The sequence below is a fragment of the Drosophila grimshawi genome, unplaced genomic scaffold (assembly GCF_018153295.1).
Source record: "Drosophila grimshawi isolate 15287-2541.00 unplaced genomic scaffold, ASM1815329v1 contig_44, whole genome shotgun sequence".
Lineage (NCBI taxonomy): Eukaryota > Metazoa > Arthropoda > Insecta > Diptera > Drosophilidae > Drosophila > Drosophila grimshawi.
Window position 1 is genome coordinate 13,274,246 of NW_025063240.1, and position 20,625 is coordinate 13,294,870.

Below are 20,625 nucleotides of genomic sequence, written 5' to 3' on the forward strand. Positions count from 1 at the left end.
GTTAAAAGGATTTAGTCGCGCGTGCAAATAAACTTGTGGGAAATCGCAGGCAAATAACTCTGCGAACACAAACGGTGGCAGATGGGGGCAGGCATTACGCAGAGTAGCAGAAAGAAGCGATGTTTTAGTGCCCAAATGTTGCACACAATATGCCATTAAGAGGCGAAAATTAAATACTCATAATTGCATGTTTTGTGAATAATTGTTGAACATGATTTACAAGAAAATGTCGCTGCTGCGGCAGTTTGTCAAATGTGTAATGCGAATTTGCCAAATATGTTTTTTAAGCAATTTACAAGATTTTCGCTTTTTTTTTTTTGTTTTGTTGTTTTGTTGTAACAGGGCACAACTTTTGTAATGGCCTAATAAAAGCCAAAGACCTTTTAAAGCTACGGTGCTGGGCGAATTGTTAAGGTTTTTGGCAACGCATAATTTGCGCATATAAACCATAATCTTTGTTAGGCTGCCGACTTTGAGAATAAATTGCGCGTATCCTGGCAAATGTCTGCCCTGCCACCCAACCAATGCCATGCCACTCCCTCTAATGGCGAACAACAGCATTGTCGAGTTGAAGATAACTTATAAATCATATAATCAGAACAGCTACAACAACAACAATAGCAACAACAGCAACAGCAACAACAAGCGAAGCAGAAGCAGCTCCAACGGAAGCAGCCACATGAAAAACTGAAATTGCTTTTGGTCGTGGAACTAAAAGTGGGTGATAGGAGGTTGGGTTTGGGTGGGGAGCTCTTGGTCTAGTTGAGTGGGTGAATGTGCTTTCAAAGTGTGTAATTTATTGTGCGTTACATAACTTTATGATAACTGAACTGTTGTTGGGTTGCTTGAGAAAAGTTTATTGAACACAGCAGCATACGAGAGAACGAATTAAATTGAAGACTAAGCAGAACAAAACTATCAATCAAAAGTCAGGAAATGGGGAGAGAAGGAAATATAATATTGAATTTAAATGTATAATGAGTTGAACAGAATAGATATAACTTAAATTTGTAGTTAAACGACGTTTATTTGCGTGAAATTGAAAAAGTTGTCTACGGCTAATGCAGTTTACTCCATTTTATAGAAAGTTTGTTATTTTAAAAGAAGGCAATGCACATTTATATGGAGACTACAAAGCGAAACAGTATTAATAAACCATTGCAAAGCTTAGTCAACTTTAGCTTGACATGCAACAGACTCCATTTCATTCTCTGGCAAAAAGTTTCAGTCACATTCATTTACACCTCGGCAGGTAATCCCAGCAGCGCACCTCGCAAATGCAATAAGCAAACATGCCAGATGGCGTTGAGAATAAGCCAAGAGTGATACATCGTTGGTGCAATATAACTTTGGGGCAGAACCAGGACCTTGGCAATGCACGTAGCTCACGTGCCATGCAATGGCATAGAATGGCATGAAGTGCAACGGAGACAGGAGTGGACGGAGGGAGGAGGTCAAAAAGACAATGGGCTCTATGAAGAATGTACAGAGTTTCCATTTAACTATGAATAATTCTCAGTTGATATTGCTGTTGCTGCTGTTGTTCTTGTTGTCCGTGGGGCGTTGCTGTTGATGATGTTGCTGCTGCTGCTGCTGCTGTTGCTGTTGCTACTGCTGCTGTTGTGCATTTGCTTGTTAATATTTTCATTTCCGTTGCTTTATGAGCCGATTCCGAAATGCCTAGATGCAAGCAGCGGCAAGGCGAGACAAACAGAGACACCGAACCATAGAGCTAAAGATAAGAAAAGAGATGGTGAGGACGAGGACGAGGTCGAGGCCGAGGGCTAGGGCGAGTTGAGTGCCCCGCTTTGCAAGGACAATGACAAGAGCAACAGCTTCAAGTACATGGAACAATTGAGGCAACAACAGCATCAGCAACAAATGAGGCTATTACAAGTATACACAGAAAGTCTTCGTCCTTCTCATCATCATCATCAACAGCATCATCATCATCATCATCATTATCATCATCTGCCTTATCGGTAATGTCAACGGGTCTGAAGTCTGTCCTAGACGACTCTGCATAAAGTCTCGAGAACTGCCATTGTTTGCATAAAATTGCAATTTACAATTATGACAATAAAATGAAGGATATAAAAGGAGCAACGCATTGGAATTGAAGCGGATTAACAACAGCGTTATGATCTGATAAGCAATTTAAGTACGCCTTTAAATGACAAAATTAAGCAGATAAACAAAACAGCAAACAACCCCAGGAAAAGAAATATGTAGACAAATTGAGCGCCAAAGCGAAAGATTGTGAAACGCTGCTAAATGAGACAAAAATTTGATAAATGACGACAACAAGAAAATATGGAGACGAACAGGAATAAATCGAGCAAGTGAAATGCTGAGCAGAATTGTTTATCTATATGCCACTTGGGGAGAGACAATGCCCTACCATAATTAGATACGCGGCTCTGCCATTCCAGATATTAGCTAAATACAGCAACAGCGACAACAACAAGGAGACCAACAACTTGCCAGGAATAAATTACGACAGTCTGTGGGGAGTAAAGCGCTCGAAATACTCGTATCATTAAATTAGTTTTGTGGCACGAGGCAGCCCTGCACTCTTCAATGAGAGATTATTGCGAAAGCGAAGCAATAAATTGTGCAAATCTTTATGAATGAGTTCACTTAAGGTTGTGCCCTGCTAAAAAAAAAAAACAACATTTCTGGGAATCACTTCTCTCGCGAACATTTTTCGCCAAATTGCAAGCGACAGATAAGAAATTATGCAATGTTTTTGGTGTGAAATAAGCTTAGCTAATCGATCAAAGAATATAATTTCTCGAATCTAGCCAAGCGAGAATTGACATCAAGATTAATCACTTTAATATAATTAAAGCTAAGGCATTGTATAAATTGAATTTATGAAATTTAGCAAAAGGTATTTAGAAAACTTATGAGATATATTAAGTAGCCGTAAACATTACTTTTATCAATTTTTAGTAGAGCTCTTAACTTACATAGCTAATAAGTCAAGTTCTTAGCTATAATATCACTTATGATTATTAATTTTGTGCTTAAAACTTACCGCCATATCTGCAATTTGTTTTGTCAGCGGGTATATTGCCATTGGGCTCGAGGCGATCCAGATACTCCTCCGAATTGTAGCCATTGAATGGAACTTTATTACCGTGATTATGATGGGCGCCACCGCCGCGATGATGATTATGATGATGGTGATGATGATGTGTGGAGTCATCGCCATCCTCGCGGGAAATGGCTGCAAAGATATAACAACATGAAAAACAATTAATATACTTTTGTTGGCCATCTTGCTATTACATTTGCTAATTGGCTTTTATGCAAAATCAATTATCGTTCAGCACTTAAAACTTTCAAGCCCAAAATCGAGTTATTTCATATGGCCAGCAACTTAATGTCAAGTGGCAAGAAGTCCCAAAGCAACTTGGCCACATTTCACTTTTGAGCTTGGACCGGGGCTGGGGTTTGTCGAAGGGGTATCATACCAATCAACGCCTTTGTGCTGTCGGGTTTTGTTTGTAGGCCAATATGCCAGAAACTGGTGTGAGCCGCAAGGATGCGGTTTGGGGCCCGTTCACAAGTCAATTGATGGGGTTTTGTGAGCTGTTTGGGCTACAGACTTTGACTGCTAATGGCTTCATTTGGACACCTCGAGGTGTCCAGTTGTGGACCCCGCAAAAGTTAATGTCAATTTTAAAATTATTTTCCAAAAATGCTTAAAGGCTTAATGCTGCTCAATCCCCAAAGGACAAAAAAGCACACAGCTGCGCCCCTGAAAATAAAAAAAAAAGCTTCATAGTCACAGCTCGTAAACGTAGCCGGGCAATTTCGAATGTGTCGAATATGCAAATAAGTTGAGTGGAAATAAAAATGTAGCTAAGCTTTTGTACAAATTTGAACAAACGTAACGCGGGGAGGACAACAAAACAAGGCGCGCCTTCTAATTTCCAAAACGGAAATACGAACGGCTCGAATATCGCCCCAGGACAGTCAAAAAGAAAACAAGAAGAAGAGTTGGCCATGTTACCTGGGCGCATATAAAAAAGCTGAAACGTAGCAGCCGCCAACGGAAATTGGCTGGGTATTAGCTTACATCATATAAACACACACACTCACATATATATCGCGCTTGTCCTTTTGGGCCCGCCTGGAGTTTTTCTCCTTGTTTTTTTTTTTTTTTTGTATGTTGGACAGAACTGGGTTGCCTTTTTGAGCCTGCAATTTGCTAACGATATGCATACAGGACGAGGGCTGGCTGAGAGGACTCTGACATACACGTAGTAGTATATGGTTGGTGCTGTATGCAAATGGCAAGCGCAAAAAGGATTACACATTTAGTGCCTGGGGCTTTTGAATAGGCAGTCAATAAACTGTAATCAAAAGACGAGCACCAATTGAAAAGAGAGAGAGAGACACATAAAGGGAGGGGACCTGAAGCGACGAAATTCGCTTCCTGACTTTTATGAATTATGGCGAGGACAGCAAATATGTACACAGCATATGTGAATGTTTAATTAATAGCCAAAAGGACCCCACCCAGGGGAGCGCAATGGCAACAACCCTGAGTTCTCAGCACACAGAGCCACAGAGCCGCAGAGCCACAGATGATGTCAGCAGCCACATTTGCAGATTGTAGACCAAAGCACAAATCACAAAATTACCGCAAATTGTCGCTACAAATAAGCAATTTATTTGCTTATATAACTCATGTCATGTCCCACACACACACACACACACATACACACACGCACACAATGGCACTCATACACTATACAGACCACAGAAATGCAATTCCACTAAATGTGGCACTGCTGAACTTCAGCTTCGCTGCTGCGATTTGATTTTTTGGGGTTGCCACCGAACGAAAATCTCACAAACTTGTGCAAAAACACGCAGTTACAAAAGGGCGGGGCGGTGCCTTCGTTGAGGATGCTGTAGAACTTGGGGGAGCAGCAAATGTAATCAATAAAATATGTTTGGCATGTACTAATACAACTCGTCTCGCTGGAGTACAAAAAGCTGTGGGTTAATGGCATCAACCATCAAGTGATATTCTTATGCGATGACAACCCACAACTGTTTAGGAATGTCGTGCTTTAAGCTCTGCAGTTGAAATTGTGAATTAAATTAGCTATAAAACTAGATATAAGATAAGTAAGCGGTAATAAACTCAGATTGCCATGAATGTCATAATAATAGCAAACTTTTCACTGACTGTAGTACGCGACAAGTAATTTTTCACATTTTGAACTGAGTTTGCAACAATAATTTTAAAAAGTTTAGAATTCAATTTTCATGTCAGTATTATTTAAGCATCCTACATATGGTTTTATCATTTAATTTCAAGCAATTTATAAATAAGCCCCTCTCACTCAGTCAGTTAAGTCAATGCCAATTGCAGGCTGTACTTTAGGCTCAGGCTTGAAATGGTTGCCTACTTTTGTGCAGCAACACCAACAAATTTGTGCTTGAGCAGGAACAAGACCACACACATTTTTTAAAGTCACAGCCTACCCCCCCCCCCCCCCCTCCATTTAGGTGATTTATTTTGCTGACGAATGACGAGTGATGGAATACAGAGGATGCACAGAGACAGCAGGAGCAAAGCCAATTGAACAAAGCTCCCAAATTGGGTGCAGACATTGGCTGGAGGGAATACTTTGTGCCCAACAATGACAAACAACCGACAGTAAAAGCAAAATTAAATCAAAGCAAAACCGCACAAAAGAACAACCAAAAATAGAAAACCCAAAAACACAAACTGACAAACTGAAAAAAAGGGCAAATCATTGAACAAATGCAATCTATGTATGTGTGTATGTATGTATGTATGTAACTGGGCAGTGACCAATGTTCTCCAAAAGGAGACCATTCTCGTAAACAGTCAGTCGGCAGTTTTAATGCGCTTTAGTCGCTGGCTAAAGTTTTATTGTTCGCATTTTCATTCGGGATTCTCTTGGACTTAACGGGTAGTTAACGACAAACCCACAAAGTTGTACAAATGCAAAAGAGAGAGAGGAAGAGAGATAGAGAGAGAGAGAGAGAGAGAGTATGTTGAGCAGCCATAATCCTGCAACACTTATATAGATAATGCAAAATGCTCTATAAAACTGAGTATCGAACAGATTGTCTATGTTTGGAAGTGGACAGCGTAGGGTTTTATGTGATTAGTCACTGACTTTGGTAGCAGTAGAATTGTGATTGACGAACCTTTTAGTATATGATTTAAAGTAGCTGGGACTTCCATTAAACCTTGCGTAAAAGTTTTATGAACAACGCAGCTTAGGCAGATAATGGTAATGAATATAAATGTAAAGATATCCATTTGCATTTGTATTAATGTCGGAATCTCAATTTCCTTTTAAGAATCGCCCAGAAACTAAGTCGATGTATTTGTAAGATTGCAACATTTAAAGCACTTAGTACTTGTATCTAATCCCAAAATAGATCGCAAAAGCGCACATGCTCAGCTCAAACATATATATGTATGTCGTAAGCTGTAACTGAAAAAGACAATGGCGAAATCAGTTGGTTGGCCAACAGCTACCCGCTGGCGATTGAGTTAAAAGTGTCGAGGGTTTGATTTGAGGCGATGGAGAAAGAGGAGTAGGAGGAGGAGCTGTCCAGACAAAGCAATTCAATCAAATCGGATCACTGCAGGGCAAAGAGCAGAGAATATAGAACAGAGAATTGCGAGCTGCAAACTGAGAGGTGATTTGAAATTTGCTGACAAATAAGTCGCATTAACGAGCATTTGACCAAAATGAAGGCGAACAAAGCAAATGCAATTTACCGCATAAGGAGAAGGCAACGAAAGGATACCAAAATTAAATGGGAAAACTCACGTTTTGTTCTTGCTACTACTGTCGCTGATGTCATGTGGTTGGCATTTCTGACGAAAGACAATGTCACATTGCCATGCAATTAAGCCATGCAATTTAATCAATTTATCAATTAAGCAGCCGAAGGGAGAACATTCACAGGGACTTTTGATGAAAGTCAGCCAGTCGCTGAAATTGTATTTTTATACATTTTCCAGCCATCCACTTTATAGCACACTCCATTCGATTCGTTTGGTTTTAAAAGCCAATTTCATTAGCATTTCAAAGTGCCGGCAAGTTGGTTGCGCTGGCTTTGTTTGGCTCATTGGTTGACTGGCTGAATGAGTGACGGTTGGTCAGAGCAGGAGTCGAGAGTCAATAATGCTGTTAATTGACAGATAGGGGCGCACAATTGGCATGGGCGTGTCTGCTGTTGCCAGTGACTTACACGTGTAATACAACAATGTTCTGCCCGATGGCAATTAACATTTGTAAATATGCATAATTGTTGCGAGAAATGTGCAGGCAAAATAAAAAAAAAACACGATATAAAAGGCTTATACACCATGTCGACTATCAGATAATCTTGCAGACTAGTTGCTAAAGTGAATATAATTGATATACTATACAAGAATTCGATTGCTCATAGTATCCGATTGCCTAGCAAAAATATATAGAATATCAGGCATATTTAAAATGTTACACAACTGCAGCCTAAGCTTAAGTACCTTCGTCAAGGGTATACAAAAACAACATCAAGTGCGGGACAGAGTGGAAGAGTGGGTGTGGAGAGGTGGTTCAATTGAATCAGTGGTTCAGACAGTGTTTTAACATGGTTACTTAATTGTTAAAAGCCATTTGCATAATTGCAAAGACAATTTATAAAATACCGAGTGCATGTCAAAGCCCCCAGTGAATGCCAAACTGTACGACCTTAAATTGAATTTGCTAATAAGCTAACACTTATATAGAATATTACTAAAATCAACTCTATTAGCTTTTGCTTTTAATTTCACAATTGCTCGCAAACTGTGCGGGCTATTAGTCCTCTCAGAACTGTAATGGCTGCCGCATCGCATGATAATTTTGCATGTCTGCGCATAGTTTTAAGAACTCCTGAAGTTTTCAGGGGGGCCAACAACAACATCGAAAATAATAACGATGACGACAACGATGGCAACTACGTTGAGGAGTTTGCCTGTGAACTTTTTAATTTAATTAATAGACGCCAACGATGCCGCTACAAGCACAAAACCCAGAGACAGCAAAGGCATTGAATTACACAAAGTTCAGCAACTTGGATGGGTTCCAAATGAAATGAGCTGCACAAAGGTGTGTGTGTGTGTGTGTGTGTGTATCAGTCTGTGTGTGTCAGTCCTTGTGTGTGCTTCTTGAAACTTATGATTAATTAAAAATATTCTTCGGCAGAGGCACACAGCATGTGCGGCAAGTAATATAGTATTATAGAGGCTTTCAGTCCGTATTCTTCAAGGTATTTTTCAGGATTTAAGAATAATGATGCACAACAACAGACCACAGAAATACTGAAAAGGAATATGGCACGTGGCAGCCAGCAAATTGGCAAATTATAGTTGTCAAATTGTTGTTGTTGCTGTTGGCGCCACAGAAATGTGGCCGCAAAATGGGGCCACAGCTTAAGCGTTGGTTGTCTCCACATTTGAAGACAGGTGCGAAGTCCTGGCGGGATGGAGTCGTATCATTTGTCGCCTTGTGCCCACTTTCTTGGCAATTTTCATTGCTTGCAGGGCAAACAATTAACTTAAATGACTGTAAAAGAGCTGTGACAGTTGAAATTGTTGTGCGGCAGGGCAAAGTGGTTTTTCAGCACCACCATCCACACTAACTGTCTGCACGGCTCTGCTCTGCTCCTGCTCCTGCTCCTACCCCAAAAAGTCCTTGTCAAAGTGCTGTCACACCTTCTGACAGAAATTGAGGAGTACAACAATTTAGTTGGCAGAGCGAAGACGCAGCTGCCACAGAAACCATTTCAACTAATGCCGCAAGCAATGCCTTGATTTGCTTCTTCTTCTTCTGCTTTTAATGCTGTCTGTAGTGGTTGCATGAAAATCACTTCCACAAAAAGCAACGCCAAGTGTAAATCAGTTGAGTCAGAGCCGATTTCTGCCTTTGTCAGTCAGCCCTGCGGCCCGGGAGGGTGTGGGATGAAATACACATTCGACAGCTGTAAATCTTAGCCAACCGAGTTAACACCACGCTGCAAGCGAAGGACAACAACAATCAGCAATATACACAGGTTGACATCCAGCTAGACATAGACATATAGGCGACAGGACAGTCAATCAGACAAAGCTGCCAGGCATTTTTGGCAAACGCAGGACTCGACTCAGCTTGAAAGCCGAAGTCGAAGGTTGACGCCGTGAAGGGGATCGTAAAGAAGCTCGCAAATATTTGAAAGGGGAAATTAGAAATGCAAAGTGGGAGTTAGTTCCCAACGGAGAGAGCACAGTGCTGGGAAAAGTACGTAATACATATAGAGTCTATATATGTATTACGTACTTTTCCCATTAAATTAAATTAAATATATACAATTTTCTTTGTGATATACAAAAAATATACAAAGATTTTCTATATTTGAAGCTTAATATTTTCTCAAGAATTGCATGTATTTTTCAAAATTAATAGTTAATAAAATGCATATCAAAGCTGATCATAGCTTTATTCAAACTTCTAAATACATTTAACATCATCTTCATCAGTTAGTTGCCTTCGTTGTGTTTATTTCTCATAAGGGCAGGGGAACTTTTACAGTCTCCCTCATGTACAGTATATAATAAATACTCAAGAAAACTAGTTGAAAACATTTCATGTGGTGCTCTTTACGTTAAGCCCTGAGCTTGTTTGGGTTCTTTTTTTTCGCACACTCAAAAAAGGACAAGCGCCCCAATATAGGGCATAAAATATTTAAGGCAATATTGCGACAGGACAAGTCTTGAATTGGTGTTCAATTGGAGGTGGCTGGCTAAACAGCCACTAAAACGTTTTGCAAAATTATCAGGCCCAAAAAACTGATCCTTTTTTGTTGTTGCACAGTATAAAATAGAGTATGAAACGAGTGTGCGTGGAAGGGGAGGGGGGCGGTGATGTTGAAATAAGAAATCGATAAATATTTAAGGAGTCGCCCTGGAGACAGTTGAGATTCGCCTTCGGGCACTTGGCAGCTGTCAGAGGTGCCCGAAATCGCATTTAATTTAAAACTCATAAATACGAAATGCGCCGACAGATAATCATAATAAAATTTCAGAACACAATTTGCTCTTCTTCTTCTTCTTGTCTTCTGTTCACTCTCTTCTTCTTCTCTACTTTCTGCACCGCATCGTTGCTGGAATGGGCCAACAACGAAAATTGCAAATGAGATTTTTACCCAGGCTATGAAAATGAAAATCGAATTGAAATCGTGTTTCCAATGATGACCGAGCCAACAAAAAAAGAGGAAGAAGAAGAAAGGCTTTGCAACTTTTGAACCAAAACTGTGCAGCTGCAAAAACAATTTGTATAATTGCATAAGGAAATAAATATATATGTGTGTATTCACTTCGAGTGTATTTTTAACTCGTTTTTTCAACACATTTTCAGTGTATCACTGACAGCCGACAGTCGACTGTTTTTGACAATTTTCCAAACCGACAACCGGCAGCCATCAAATGCAAACTTGGAAAATGCAAAAACTTATTGAAATTTTAAGTGCAATTGAGTGGCAAATGGATTTTGCACAGCCGCAGAATAAAGTCAGCAAAATTACGAACAAGATAACGCTGCACAGAGAGCGCCAACTGGAGCATGTTAAAGTGTTGTTCCATGAAGTCAAGTGAAATGAAGTGGATTTGCTTAGGGCAGCGCTTGAGTAGAGCCAGACAAAGGGCATGAGAGGTCCCCCTATCTCTCTCCCTCTCTCTCTATTAAGTCTGCACAAGTTGCCAAAATAATTAAGAAAATGTTTACCATTTGCAGTGCATTTATAAAGCCATAATGACAATCCAAATGGGAGACGAACAGTTCGCAAGATTTGGGGGCATTTCGCTGACTTAGGCAAAACTTCACAGCAAACGATATTAAATACTCTAGATAAGCAGCTAAATTGGGTATATGATGTAATAGGTGTGGTATTGTTATCTATTCTTAGTTCATTTCTCATTATTTAAATCAAATACTCTCACTTATACACTCAGACATATACACAAAGTATCCACTCCTATATTCATGCCTATATTCTCTGGAGAAATCATTTAATAATTAAGTTCAAAGTTTAAGTGTCGCTTCCTCAAACGATTAACTGGCAAGTGCAAGTGTATCTAAATAACTTAGATTTAATGATTTATTCATACTCTTATTACAACTTTTGGTTGGCAATTTGGTTAGTGTAAACATAAACTGATAAACATTAAATATATTTGAATATAAACAGAAAATTGTTTGTTCAAGATGCGAATAGTTTTAGATTTTATAGGGTATTTTGAAGAGTGCTCTCTTTGCTGGCTGTAATCATTTTTTGTTGCCCGTTGACATTTACGAGACATTTTCACTGAATAGCATTTTGAAAGCTGCACACAAATGGGCAACAGCACGTAAAGAAAGAGACGGATAGAGAGGCAGTTAGATGTGTGTGTGAGAGAGAGAGAGCACTGCAGAGACAAGTGGCTGAGGAATGACAAATTAATTGAGCCTAGGCAGCTTCTTAGCTGGCAGACACGTGCCTGTTGCAGGCAAAACTACTTGAGACACTATTTATATTGGGCTGGCAAGGGCAGAGTGTGTGTGGGGAGACGGGAGTGGTGGGGGGAATCCAAATTATAACGCGTGATTTGCGCACAAAAGGGCAGACTTTAAAGATGCCTCCGCAAAGTCAATTTATGACGAGCGAGTGGCAAACAACTTGAGTCACTGAATTCAGCTTTGGCGGCAGGCAAACAGCATGGAAACTTCTTCTAATTTATGCATATTTTAATGCAAGCACAGAGTGTGTGTTTGCGTGCTCTTCTGGAAAACATTTTGCAGCATTTAATTTTGGCAGTGGATTCGCTGGCTGCATGCATAATAATGAGCATTTGTGCTCATTATCATTAACCAGGCGACGACGCCGCCAACTACGGCTCGACAAGGCGCGCCTTGAAGTGGCCTCCAGGGTCTCGGCTAATGGTCCGCGGCGCCGCAAGTTTTCTCCTCCACCCACCACCCCTCCTTACCAATTTATGTATTTTTTTTCGTGTACCCCCAAAAAAGACTCGAGAGAACGAATTTAGTGCACTCGTCGCAACAAAAGCAACTCTGTGCCCAGTGGAAGTTTGTAAATATGAAGTTTGATAAGTAGGCAAAAGCAGTCGACAGTGGATTGGGTAGAGTACCCAAAAAGTAAAGCTGCCAACCAGTTGAACTCTTGACTTGCCACGGAGACGCAGACGTCGCCGAAAAAGTTTTACAGGCCCCACTTTTTTATGAGGGCGCCAAAGTTCATATGATATGGGAGTTTAGTGCAGGACTCATCAACCAAAAGAAAAATAAAATAACGAAAAGTAAAGAGAAAAAATATAAGTGCATTCCTTGGAGATTACTGCGCACAGTGTGACGGAACGCTGAAGTCCACAATGACAATGAGAAGGGATACAGTCTTATATTAGACAATTACTTTATGAAAAACTTTCAATGATAGTTGGTGAATTTTCTCTTTCAGACATTTATTAATCTTGCGTCAGTTAAATTTGTTGTCATAAAAATGTAATAATAAAAAAGTAAGTTAACTATTTATTTGTAGTTTTTGTTATCCGTTTGTTTAATAATCCTTGCTTTAATGTAAGTGCACCACTGTAGTTGCGCAGACACGCACATTTGGCCCAAGTCGCGGGACAAGGACTAGCAAAAGCACTTGTTCTTCGGAGATTCGGTGGTGGCATAAGTTGGTGGTCCTTTGTTTATGTTCTACAAAAGTGGCAATCGCTGCCGCAAATGTTATTACGTGCACAAGTTGCGCTTTTAAAATAATTACAAAACCCAAAGACGCCAAATAGACACACACACACACACTCAGTAGCACCAAGTTTTCTTAAATTTTTGTTTTTGGCGACACAACGGCAAATAGAAAGAGGAAAAAATTGCGTTGCATGCTTTTGTGCGCTTCGCTTAATGGGTTTGACAGCCACTGGCAGCTGTTACATAGCAGCCAGCATATTGTCAGTAAGTACGTACTTATGCAAGTCTGCCGTGACTCTCCGTGTAAGTTTGTGTGTGTCTATGCGAGCGTGAGTGTGTGTGTATGCACAACATACATATAACGACTTCGTTTACCGGCTGATAAAACGTCGAGGACCCAAAAACGCAGGCAAGTGTGTCTAATGCTTGCTTTAAGTATACTCTATATATAGATATACTTATATATATATATATCGGTTGCAGGACCTGCTGCTGTCAATAACTTTATACAAAAATTGCATATAAAGTGTCGCCGGAGGTCTGAAATCTTTGGACGGGCAGACGGACGGACACACACACACCCACCCACAAAAACAACAGCAACAAAGCCAACGAAATTTATTATGCACAGACGATAAAACGTTTTGTTTGTGTGCGTGTGCAAGACAGGCAAAAAAAAAATACAAAAACAAGAAAAAAAATGTAAAGGGTAAAAGGAGATGAGTAAAAAACAGGACACAAGCGGCAGCAAACAATAGACAAGCCTTGAGGGGGCAACGACGTGTTAAGGCTGCTGCCAGAGCTGAGCTGGGCTGGTGGGTGGCATTAAAATGCCGCAAACGCAAGTTGACACTATTTCTTCAACAACTTGCACAGGAAACGAACACCAACAGCAACAACAACAACAACTGCTCGGTAGAGCTTTGAGCTGCGTCATCAAGGAAGCAGAATTGCAGTTGCTGAGTTTTGGCTTGCGAGGAGCGTTAATGGGTTAAAAGTGCGCTTAGAGCGTGTATAGATTTTATAATGTGTTTGCCAAAGCTCAACGCTCAACACTTCTATCTCTCTCTCTCTCTCTCTACTCTCGCTCACTCTCTCTCTCACAGCATGACTTGCATTAACTGTCCGAAAAGAAAGGCGACACCTGCAAAAACGCCATTTTGCAAACATTCGACGCTTTCACTTCCGCCTGCTGAGTTTGCAACTTTTGAGCGACATGTGCATGTGTGTGAGTGTGTGGCTTGATTACAAAATACAGTTTAATGTTGATTACACATGCAGCAAACAGACTGGCAGCCAACAGCAGTCAATGTTCAGGCTGTTGCCATGGTTGTGGCTTATATAACAAAGGCTGCCCTGCCAACCGCGCCCTGATCCACTGCCTCCCGTTCCAAAAGCATCCAACATCCAACATCCAACATGCTCAACTCGTCTCTCATTACGCATACAGTGTTGACACTAAAGCCAACTGCTAGTTGTCTGCCATTTGCAAAAACAAGCCAGGACAACGAGCTTAAAACTCTCTCTCTCTCTCTATACGGCAGGGCTTTAAAAATTGTTAAACCGTTTTACAGCAATTGGTCGAAAAGTGTAATTTAATTACAAAGTACAGAATCGTTTGCTAATTACTCGAGCAGCATAAGTGCATACACGAGTTTCGGTTGACATTCATGTAAAACTATATCCACGAAAAAAGGAAAGACTTTGAAAGTGCAGCTTAATCTGTTCAGCGCTTATTTCCTGCATGTTTATTTATGATGTGCTTTAATAATGCATGAGATGTGGAATTTAAAGAGTAACAACAATTGGCTACAACTAAATTCTCATTTGCATTTAATACATAATAACAGCGATAGCCATCGAACGTGTTTCCTAATTACTTTGGAAACAGCTCTGTCAATCATGGCTCTCAAACTGTAAACACAAAGCTTGAATCAATTCATAAGTATGCAAATTTAATAATAAACAATTAAAGTTAGCTCGCTGGAGAACACATTACATTTGAAAATGGGGTGTTAATCATTTGATGACGTTTCTGCACGTCTAATGGCATTAGTACAATTTATTTGCGAAGCTTTTTGTTTTTGCTTCTCCATTTTATTTTTATTTTTTTGTCCCATTTCATTTGCGACAATATTTAGAAATTGTGTTCGCAGAATTTTGCTGTTGAGTCGCAAATTTGATTTACAAAGCGAGCGGCAATTGTCGTGACAATTTTCATCATCAACAACAACTACAGCAAAAAAGTGCTTGAAACGTGATGGAGCATTCAAGTAACAGCCACAAACAATCATAATAATAATGACAATGACGACGATGATGATAATGATGACGAACAATCAACGTTTTTGCATGTGCTAATGGCTAAATTATATTAAGTTTTAAGCGCTTTGCAATCAATTTAGTGCATTTAGCACATTCGAAGACACACAAATCACGTGAAAAGCAAAAGTAATTTGAAAAGTGAATGTTTGCCAAACAGAATCGGATCAGCGGCGTCTATTGTTGCCATCCAATGTCCGACTTAGTAATCTGTAATCTGATATTCTGCGCGTAACAAATACGAGCAACTGTGTGAATGTGAAATAACATCAAAGCGCAATCGTATTCATTTACAAAAAAGCACAAATAATAATGTAAGTAGTATAAATATATATATAAGAAAACTTTCTAAGCAGCTGTCAGGAAGTGCAAACAAAAATTAGTTATCTGTGCAGCCAGAGAAATCATGATATATTCTCATGAAATGCTAGCTGGCTGCTAGCTAAAGAGCCTTTTAAAATTGAATTTAATTCCTACTTCAACTAATGCAATCTGACAGCAGTTGTCTACTCGTTGACACATTAAAGATTCTTTATACGCCTTTCTCAACGTTTTTTTCTCCTCTTTTTTTATTTACTGAGTTTTTTTTCAGGTCTCTGCCTCATTGGCTGCTTCTCACGCATCGCTGACTGCATTTGAAGTGCAGTAGGTAAGCAGAAAAAAAAAATAAAATAAAAAAATGGAAAGGAAAGCAAACAAACGCCCAACACTCTCTTTAGCGGGCTGCCCTCAGGTGAAATGCAAGAATATTTTGTTACAAAAAATACCATTACAGCTTTTGCTTTTGGGCGAGGGTTGCTCCGTGCAATGCTCCTGCTCCTGTTTCTGGTCCTGTTGCGGCTGCTAATGGAGCCAGTGCTACTGCTTCGTTTACGTTCAAAGTGCAGACACGTGCCACATTTCGACGACGACGATGACGACGACTCTCGATGTGCTTCTACAGTTCTGGCCAAAAATATTGCATACGGCTCAACGTTGTCGTCGCCGATGTGTTTTTTTTTTGGCCGAGGTTGGGGCGGGGTTCATTGTACGTTAACGCAGTGTGCCGAATTTGCATGACTGAAGTGAGAGCAGAAACGGGCAACAGAGCAACTGAACCGACCAAAGCAACCACGCAATCAACCACCCAACCACCCCATCTCCTTGGGACTAGCAGCACCCAAGCCACGAGGCATACATCATTCAAAATATGCACACACAATCCACCCATTTGAGCTGTTTCTGGACTCGCTATCACAAGCTGCCACACGTTGGTATTGCAACATTTTCTAGCCATGTTATGTTGTTGCTGCCACTGCTGCTGCTGCTGTTGCTGTTGCTTATCAGTTGCCAGCCCCTTTTGGGGGTTGTTTAGCATTTTTAGGGGTTGGCCTGCAATCGATATGCGTCGCGCTATGCTTTCCAGCCCCCAAAACGCGGCCTTAGAGCGCTTTTTTTTGCGGTAGGCTAAAGTCTTTGACCAGTCAGTACCCCCTCTTCCACACTACCCCCTCCGCCGCTCAGTTAAGCTCTTCCCCTATTTTTCAATTGTAAAGTCCGCTTCAAGTGCAGCGCTTAAGTTACCCCCGAAGTTAAGCACTCGATAAGCGAGCTCGTGTTTATTTTTTATGATTTTGTTGCCCTTGACAGCCATTGATGTTGTTATTGTTGCTTCTCGTTTTATGTTTTTTTGTTGCTCTTCCTCTTTCCGTCGAAATTGTCGCATAACAACATATTTTGTTTCACACTTTTTTTTTGTTGGCTTTCGCGTTTACGTTTGCCGAGCCCATTTGCATTTGTTTATCGAGGGTGGCTCAAACAAATTTCTAATTTTAAACCAATTAAAGTTGTCAAAGTTGCAACTTTCCGGCTGACGAACTAATCCAGGGCCAGAGACCCGCAGCACATATTTATTTTCATTAAAGATGCCAAAGTTTTAAATTTCATTTGCACAGAAATTTGTGTGTTTTTCTTTACTTTGCGAGACTTTGCTGTTGCTGTTGCTTGCTGCGCAAGGAAAGCGCTGGAAATTCAATTTTCAGCTGCCCCGTGGGTGGTCTGATTGAGGGGACGATACTTGGCTCAGATTTAGCATACATTCATATATAGAGAAAGTTTTCTTATCTGAATTTGTCAGCTAATCTATACGGACGATAAGTGTGCACAAAACTCGGCAGTTGGATGCTGTCTCTAGAGTACTTTGAAGTATTCATTTATCTCTTCTTTTTTTTTTTGGTTTGGATTTCAATTTACCTAATTAATTACATATATTTACATTTTGTTTGCAAAATAAATGCGGCTTTTAATTTTATTATTTATTTAAATTAGCTGAAGCTTGCATTTAACGTTTGAATAAAGCACTTTGCATTGATGTAATTGAATTAAATACTTGTTATTAATAAATAATTCTATTTATAAATCAAATGTCAATCGTGTATATTAAACACACATTTTATGGCAACTTTCTATTCTATTTTGATTTAATTACAAATGTAATTTAATTAATTTCTTTACACAGCTTGTACTCGCAAGTTGTTCAACTTCCACACTCAACACTTTAATCATTCTCCTTCCCAAGAAACTTATTTTCGATTTTAGCTTTAAGCTCGTAATTTTTCCACCCCTGGAAATCTTTAACTTTTGTGATTGTCATTTAAAGTTATGTCTTACATCCATTCATTCCGTCAGAGTTCAATTACATTCCAAAAATTTCTTAGCGATCTATGCTTAAAGTGCTTCCATTGCCAGCCAGTGATTTTTGTTATTGGGGCATGTTTTCCGGTTGCGCCTCATTATTTTTTATAGTCGCGCCATTACTTCTACTACATATGCCCGCTGTTGTCGCTGTCGCAACAGTTGCTCTCAAACTGTGAATTGCCATTTAACGCACATTGAAAGTGGCATTCAAGATTCGAGCAGGGATCGAGCAGAGCGACGGCATTTCGCAAAAAACATTTAACCATCATTCTAAGCTGTATCCTCAGCCGTGCTATTCCCCATACTCCCCAACCACCCCCATCCACTCCCGCTCTGTGTTCGCTCCCCCTTTGGAGTTAAAATTCTACTTGCAATTTCTCTCTGTGTGCATGTGTGTGTGTGTGTGTGTGTGTGTGTGTGTGTGTGTGTCACTTTCCTTCCAATCCGCATCCCGCGACAGTCTCAACAGATTTACATGAGATTTGCATAAATTGAGTGCTTCCTTTGAGGCTGTCGCTGCTTTAGAGAGTTCGCTTTCGAGTTCGCATTCGAGTTTCCCCTGTTGCCCTCGGGCCGCTCAAATGAATTTAAATCTTTTATGCAACAGAAAAATTGCTGCCGTTTTTCAACAGTTAATGTTTCAATTAGACAAGGGTCGTGCGGGCAAAGAAATCCTGAGTGAAGCGTCGCCTTGGCAATTAGTTAAATCGCATGTCAGCTAAGAATTCTTTCTGCCTTCATACAAAGCATTTACTAAAAAGATAAAAAAAATAACAACGGCAACATTTGGCGAGCATGCACAGTTTCTTGTACCGCTGGGAGACTTTTGATGTGATTTTGATTTGAGGGGGAAAGGGATTGGGGGGACAGGACACATCCAGTGAAGGGTTAACAACATTTCGCATAGCTCAGCGCTTTTGGCAGGGTTGTCATTGAATTTGATTTGTCAGAGGACAGGCAACAAGCATTTTATTTGACATAATTGACGTAAAGTCAACCGGAAGCGATTACTTCCATCAGTCCGTGTGTCTGACCGTGCGTGTGTGCGTGTGTATGTGCGGGTGCTTTCAAAAGCAATTGAATTTGTGTGTAGCATGCTTCTTTTTGGACTGAAGGCCTTTCGGGCAACAACGGTCAGCAGAGGCAGCAACTAAAACTAAAATTGCCGCATTGCGTCAGCTTTGTTTGACACGCGGCACAAAAAAACAGCGGTGTCTGCCACCCACCCGTCCACCTCTTTCCCCATTCCACGCAATTGCCTTGCTGCAAGTTTTTTGCTTGTCTGCCTGCCTGCCGCCTGCCTGCTGCTTTTTGCATTAAAAATGCATACTAGAAAATGTCTTTTGGAAAAGTTGTTTTGAAAGGTGCGTTCGGATTGGAGCAGAGGTTAAAAGCAGCTGCTGCCTGCCTTAAAGGCCAAGTCATTTTTGACAAAAGTTTGCCCCCTAAGTTGACAGTTAGAGCCCGCAGCTCCAATCGACAAGATGGTCAAAAGAACAAGCTGGCGCTTTCAAATTCAAGTCAAAGGAAAAGTTTCTCACCAGACATGACAGCTAATCGATAAACTTATACATATCTATATAACATATATATTTATATGTGCATATAATATATATATATATAGATACATCAGAATAGCGTAAGCGATGGGTAACCTTCACATGCAAAGTCAATTATAGAGTGCCGACGACACACGTGCCACACAAAATTGAAATTCCCACGATGCACTCTAAAGAAAACTGCAAAGAAAATGTACACAGAAAAAAACAAGCATATACTCTGCATAGTTGATTAGTTTACAGAACTATGCCGCAAAAAATGATGTATATTAGATTATATAACAACGAGCAAATAAAAAATAGTAACATTTGCTGCGCCACAACGATAAGAGCAAAATGTATAAGCTGCAAGAAAAATAACACAAAAATTCGCTGGAAAATGTCAAGGGATTTCCAGCTGTTGACTGAAACGTTGACATTGTTGGCTTAAGACACAACTGTGAAAGACATACGCACACACACACACACACACACACACACACCCACACATGGACAGAAAGCCCCTTGAAAAATACAAATCACAGTTGTTGCATAACTGCTGCAAAAATGAGCTGCATACAAGTCCTGTTTGCTTTGCATTAGCAAGCCAAAAAAAAAATCAAATAAAAGCAGAGAAATCGAAACAATGAAAAGCAAAACGAGTAAAGAAAGAGCAGGAAGACTATTTGCTCTTTGCACAATAAACTTGAAGCAATAAAATACGAGTTTCACAGAATTTGCAAACAATTCTAATATTTATTATTTTACCAGGCTTGTGTTGTAATAAAGTTCCACGAACTGGTTTATGAGCAAAGTTATATGGCAAGTGTTTGATATTCCTCTCCTTTCTATTCAAGAAATTATAAGCAAAAACTTGTGGAATTCTTGGAAACTTATGCTTAAATTAAAGATCAAAAGATTTATTAAATAGTTTGGTAAGCTCTTCATTTGGTTATGCTCACATTTTATAGTCTTCAGCCATAATCGTCAAGTTGGTTTAATCCCCAAGTTTTTGCAGGCAATGCAATGCAAACTAGATGGCATAGTGCATGTACTTTTTTAAGTACTCCCCAAATGGCAATAACAATGCATCAGACGAGCGTTAGTAATGTTGCACAATCAGCGAGGCGAGGCTAGGCAACATGAGTTCGGATTGGAGTCTGTGGTAGTGTAAAAGCTGAAGTGTGTTGCATATGCAACACAACATACGCTGACTGCATCCTTTTATACAAATTGTCTGGTCTAGCTAGCTGAACGAGAATAGTTCTTCCTGCCCCCTCTTTCGCTTGGTGGCATGCAACAAACTGTAAAGTTCAACTGAGCGTATGTGT

General features: G+C 40.1%; 1 protein-coding gene across 2 annotated transcripts in view; it reads right to left on the reverse strand.

The window, feature by feature from the left end:
* Nucleotides 1-20,625, reverse strand: part of LOC6557916 (cyclin-dependent kinase 14) — a 70,593-nt gene that overhangs the window by 25,868 nt on the left and 24,100 nt on the right. For both annotated transcript variants that reach the window (XM_001984338.3, XM_032737947.2), the window contains exon 3: nucleotides 3,041-3,232. In XM_001984338.3, the coding sequence (XP_001984374.2) occupies nucleotides 3,041-3,232 (192 nt within the window). The remainder of the gene's footprint in view (nucleotides 1-3,040; nucleotides 3,233-20,625) is intronic.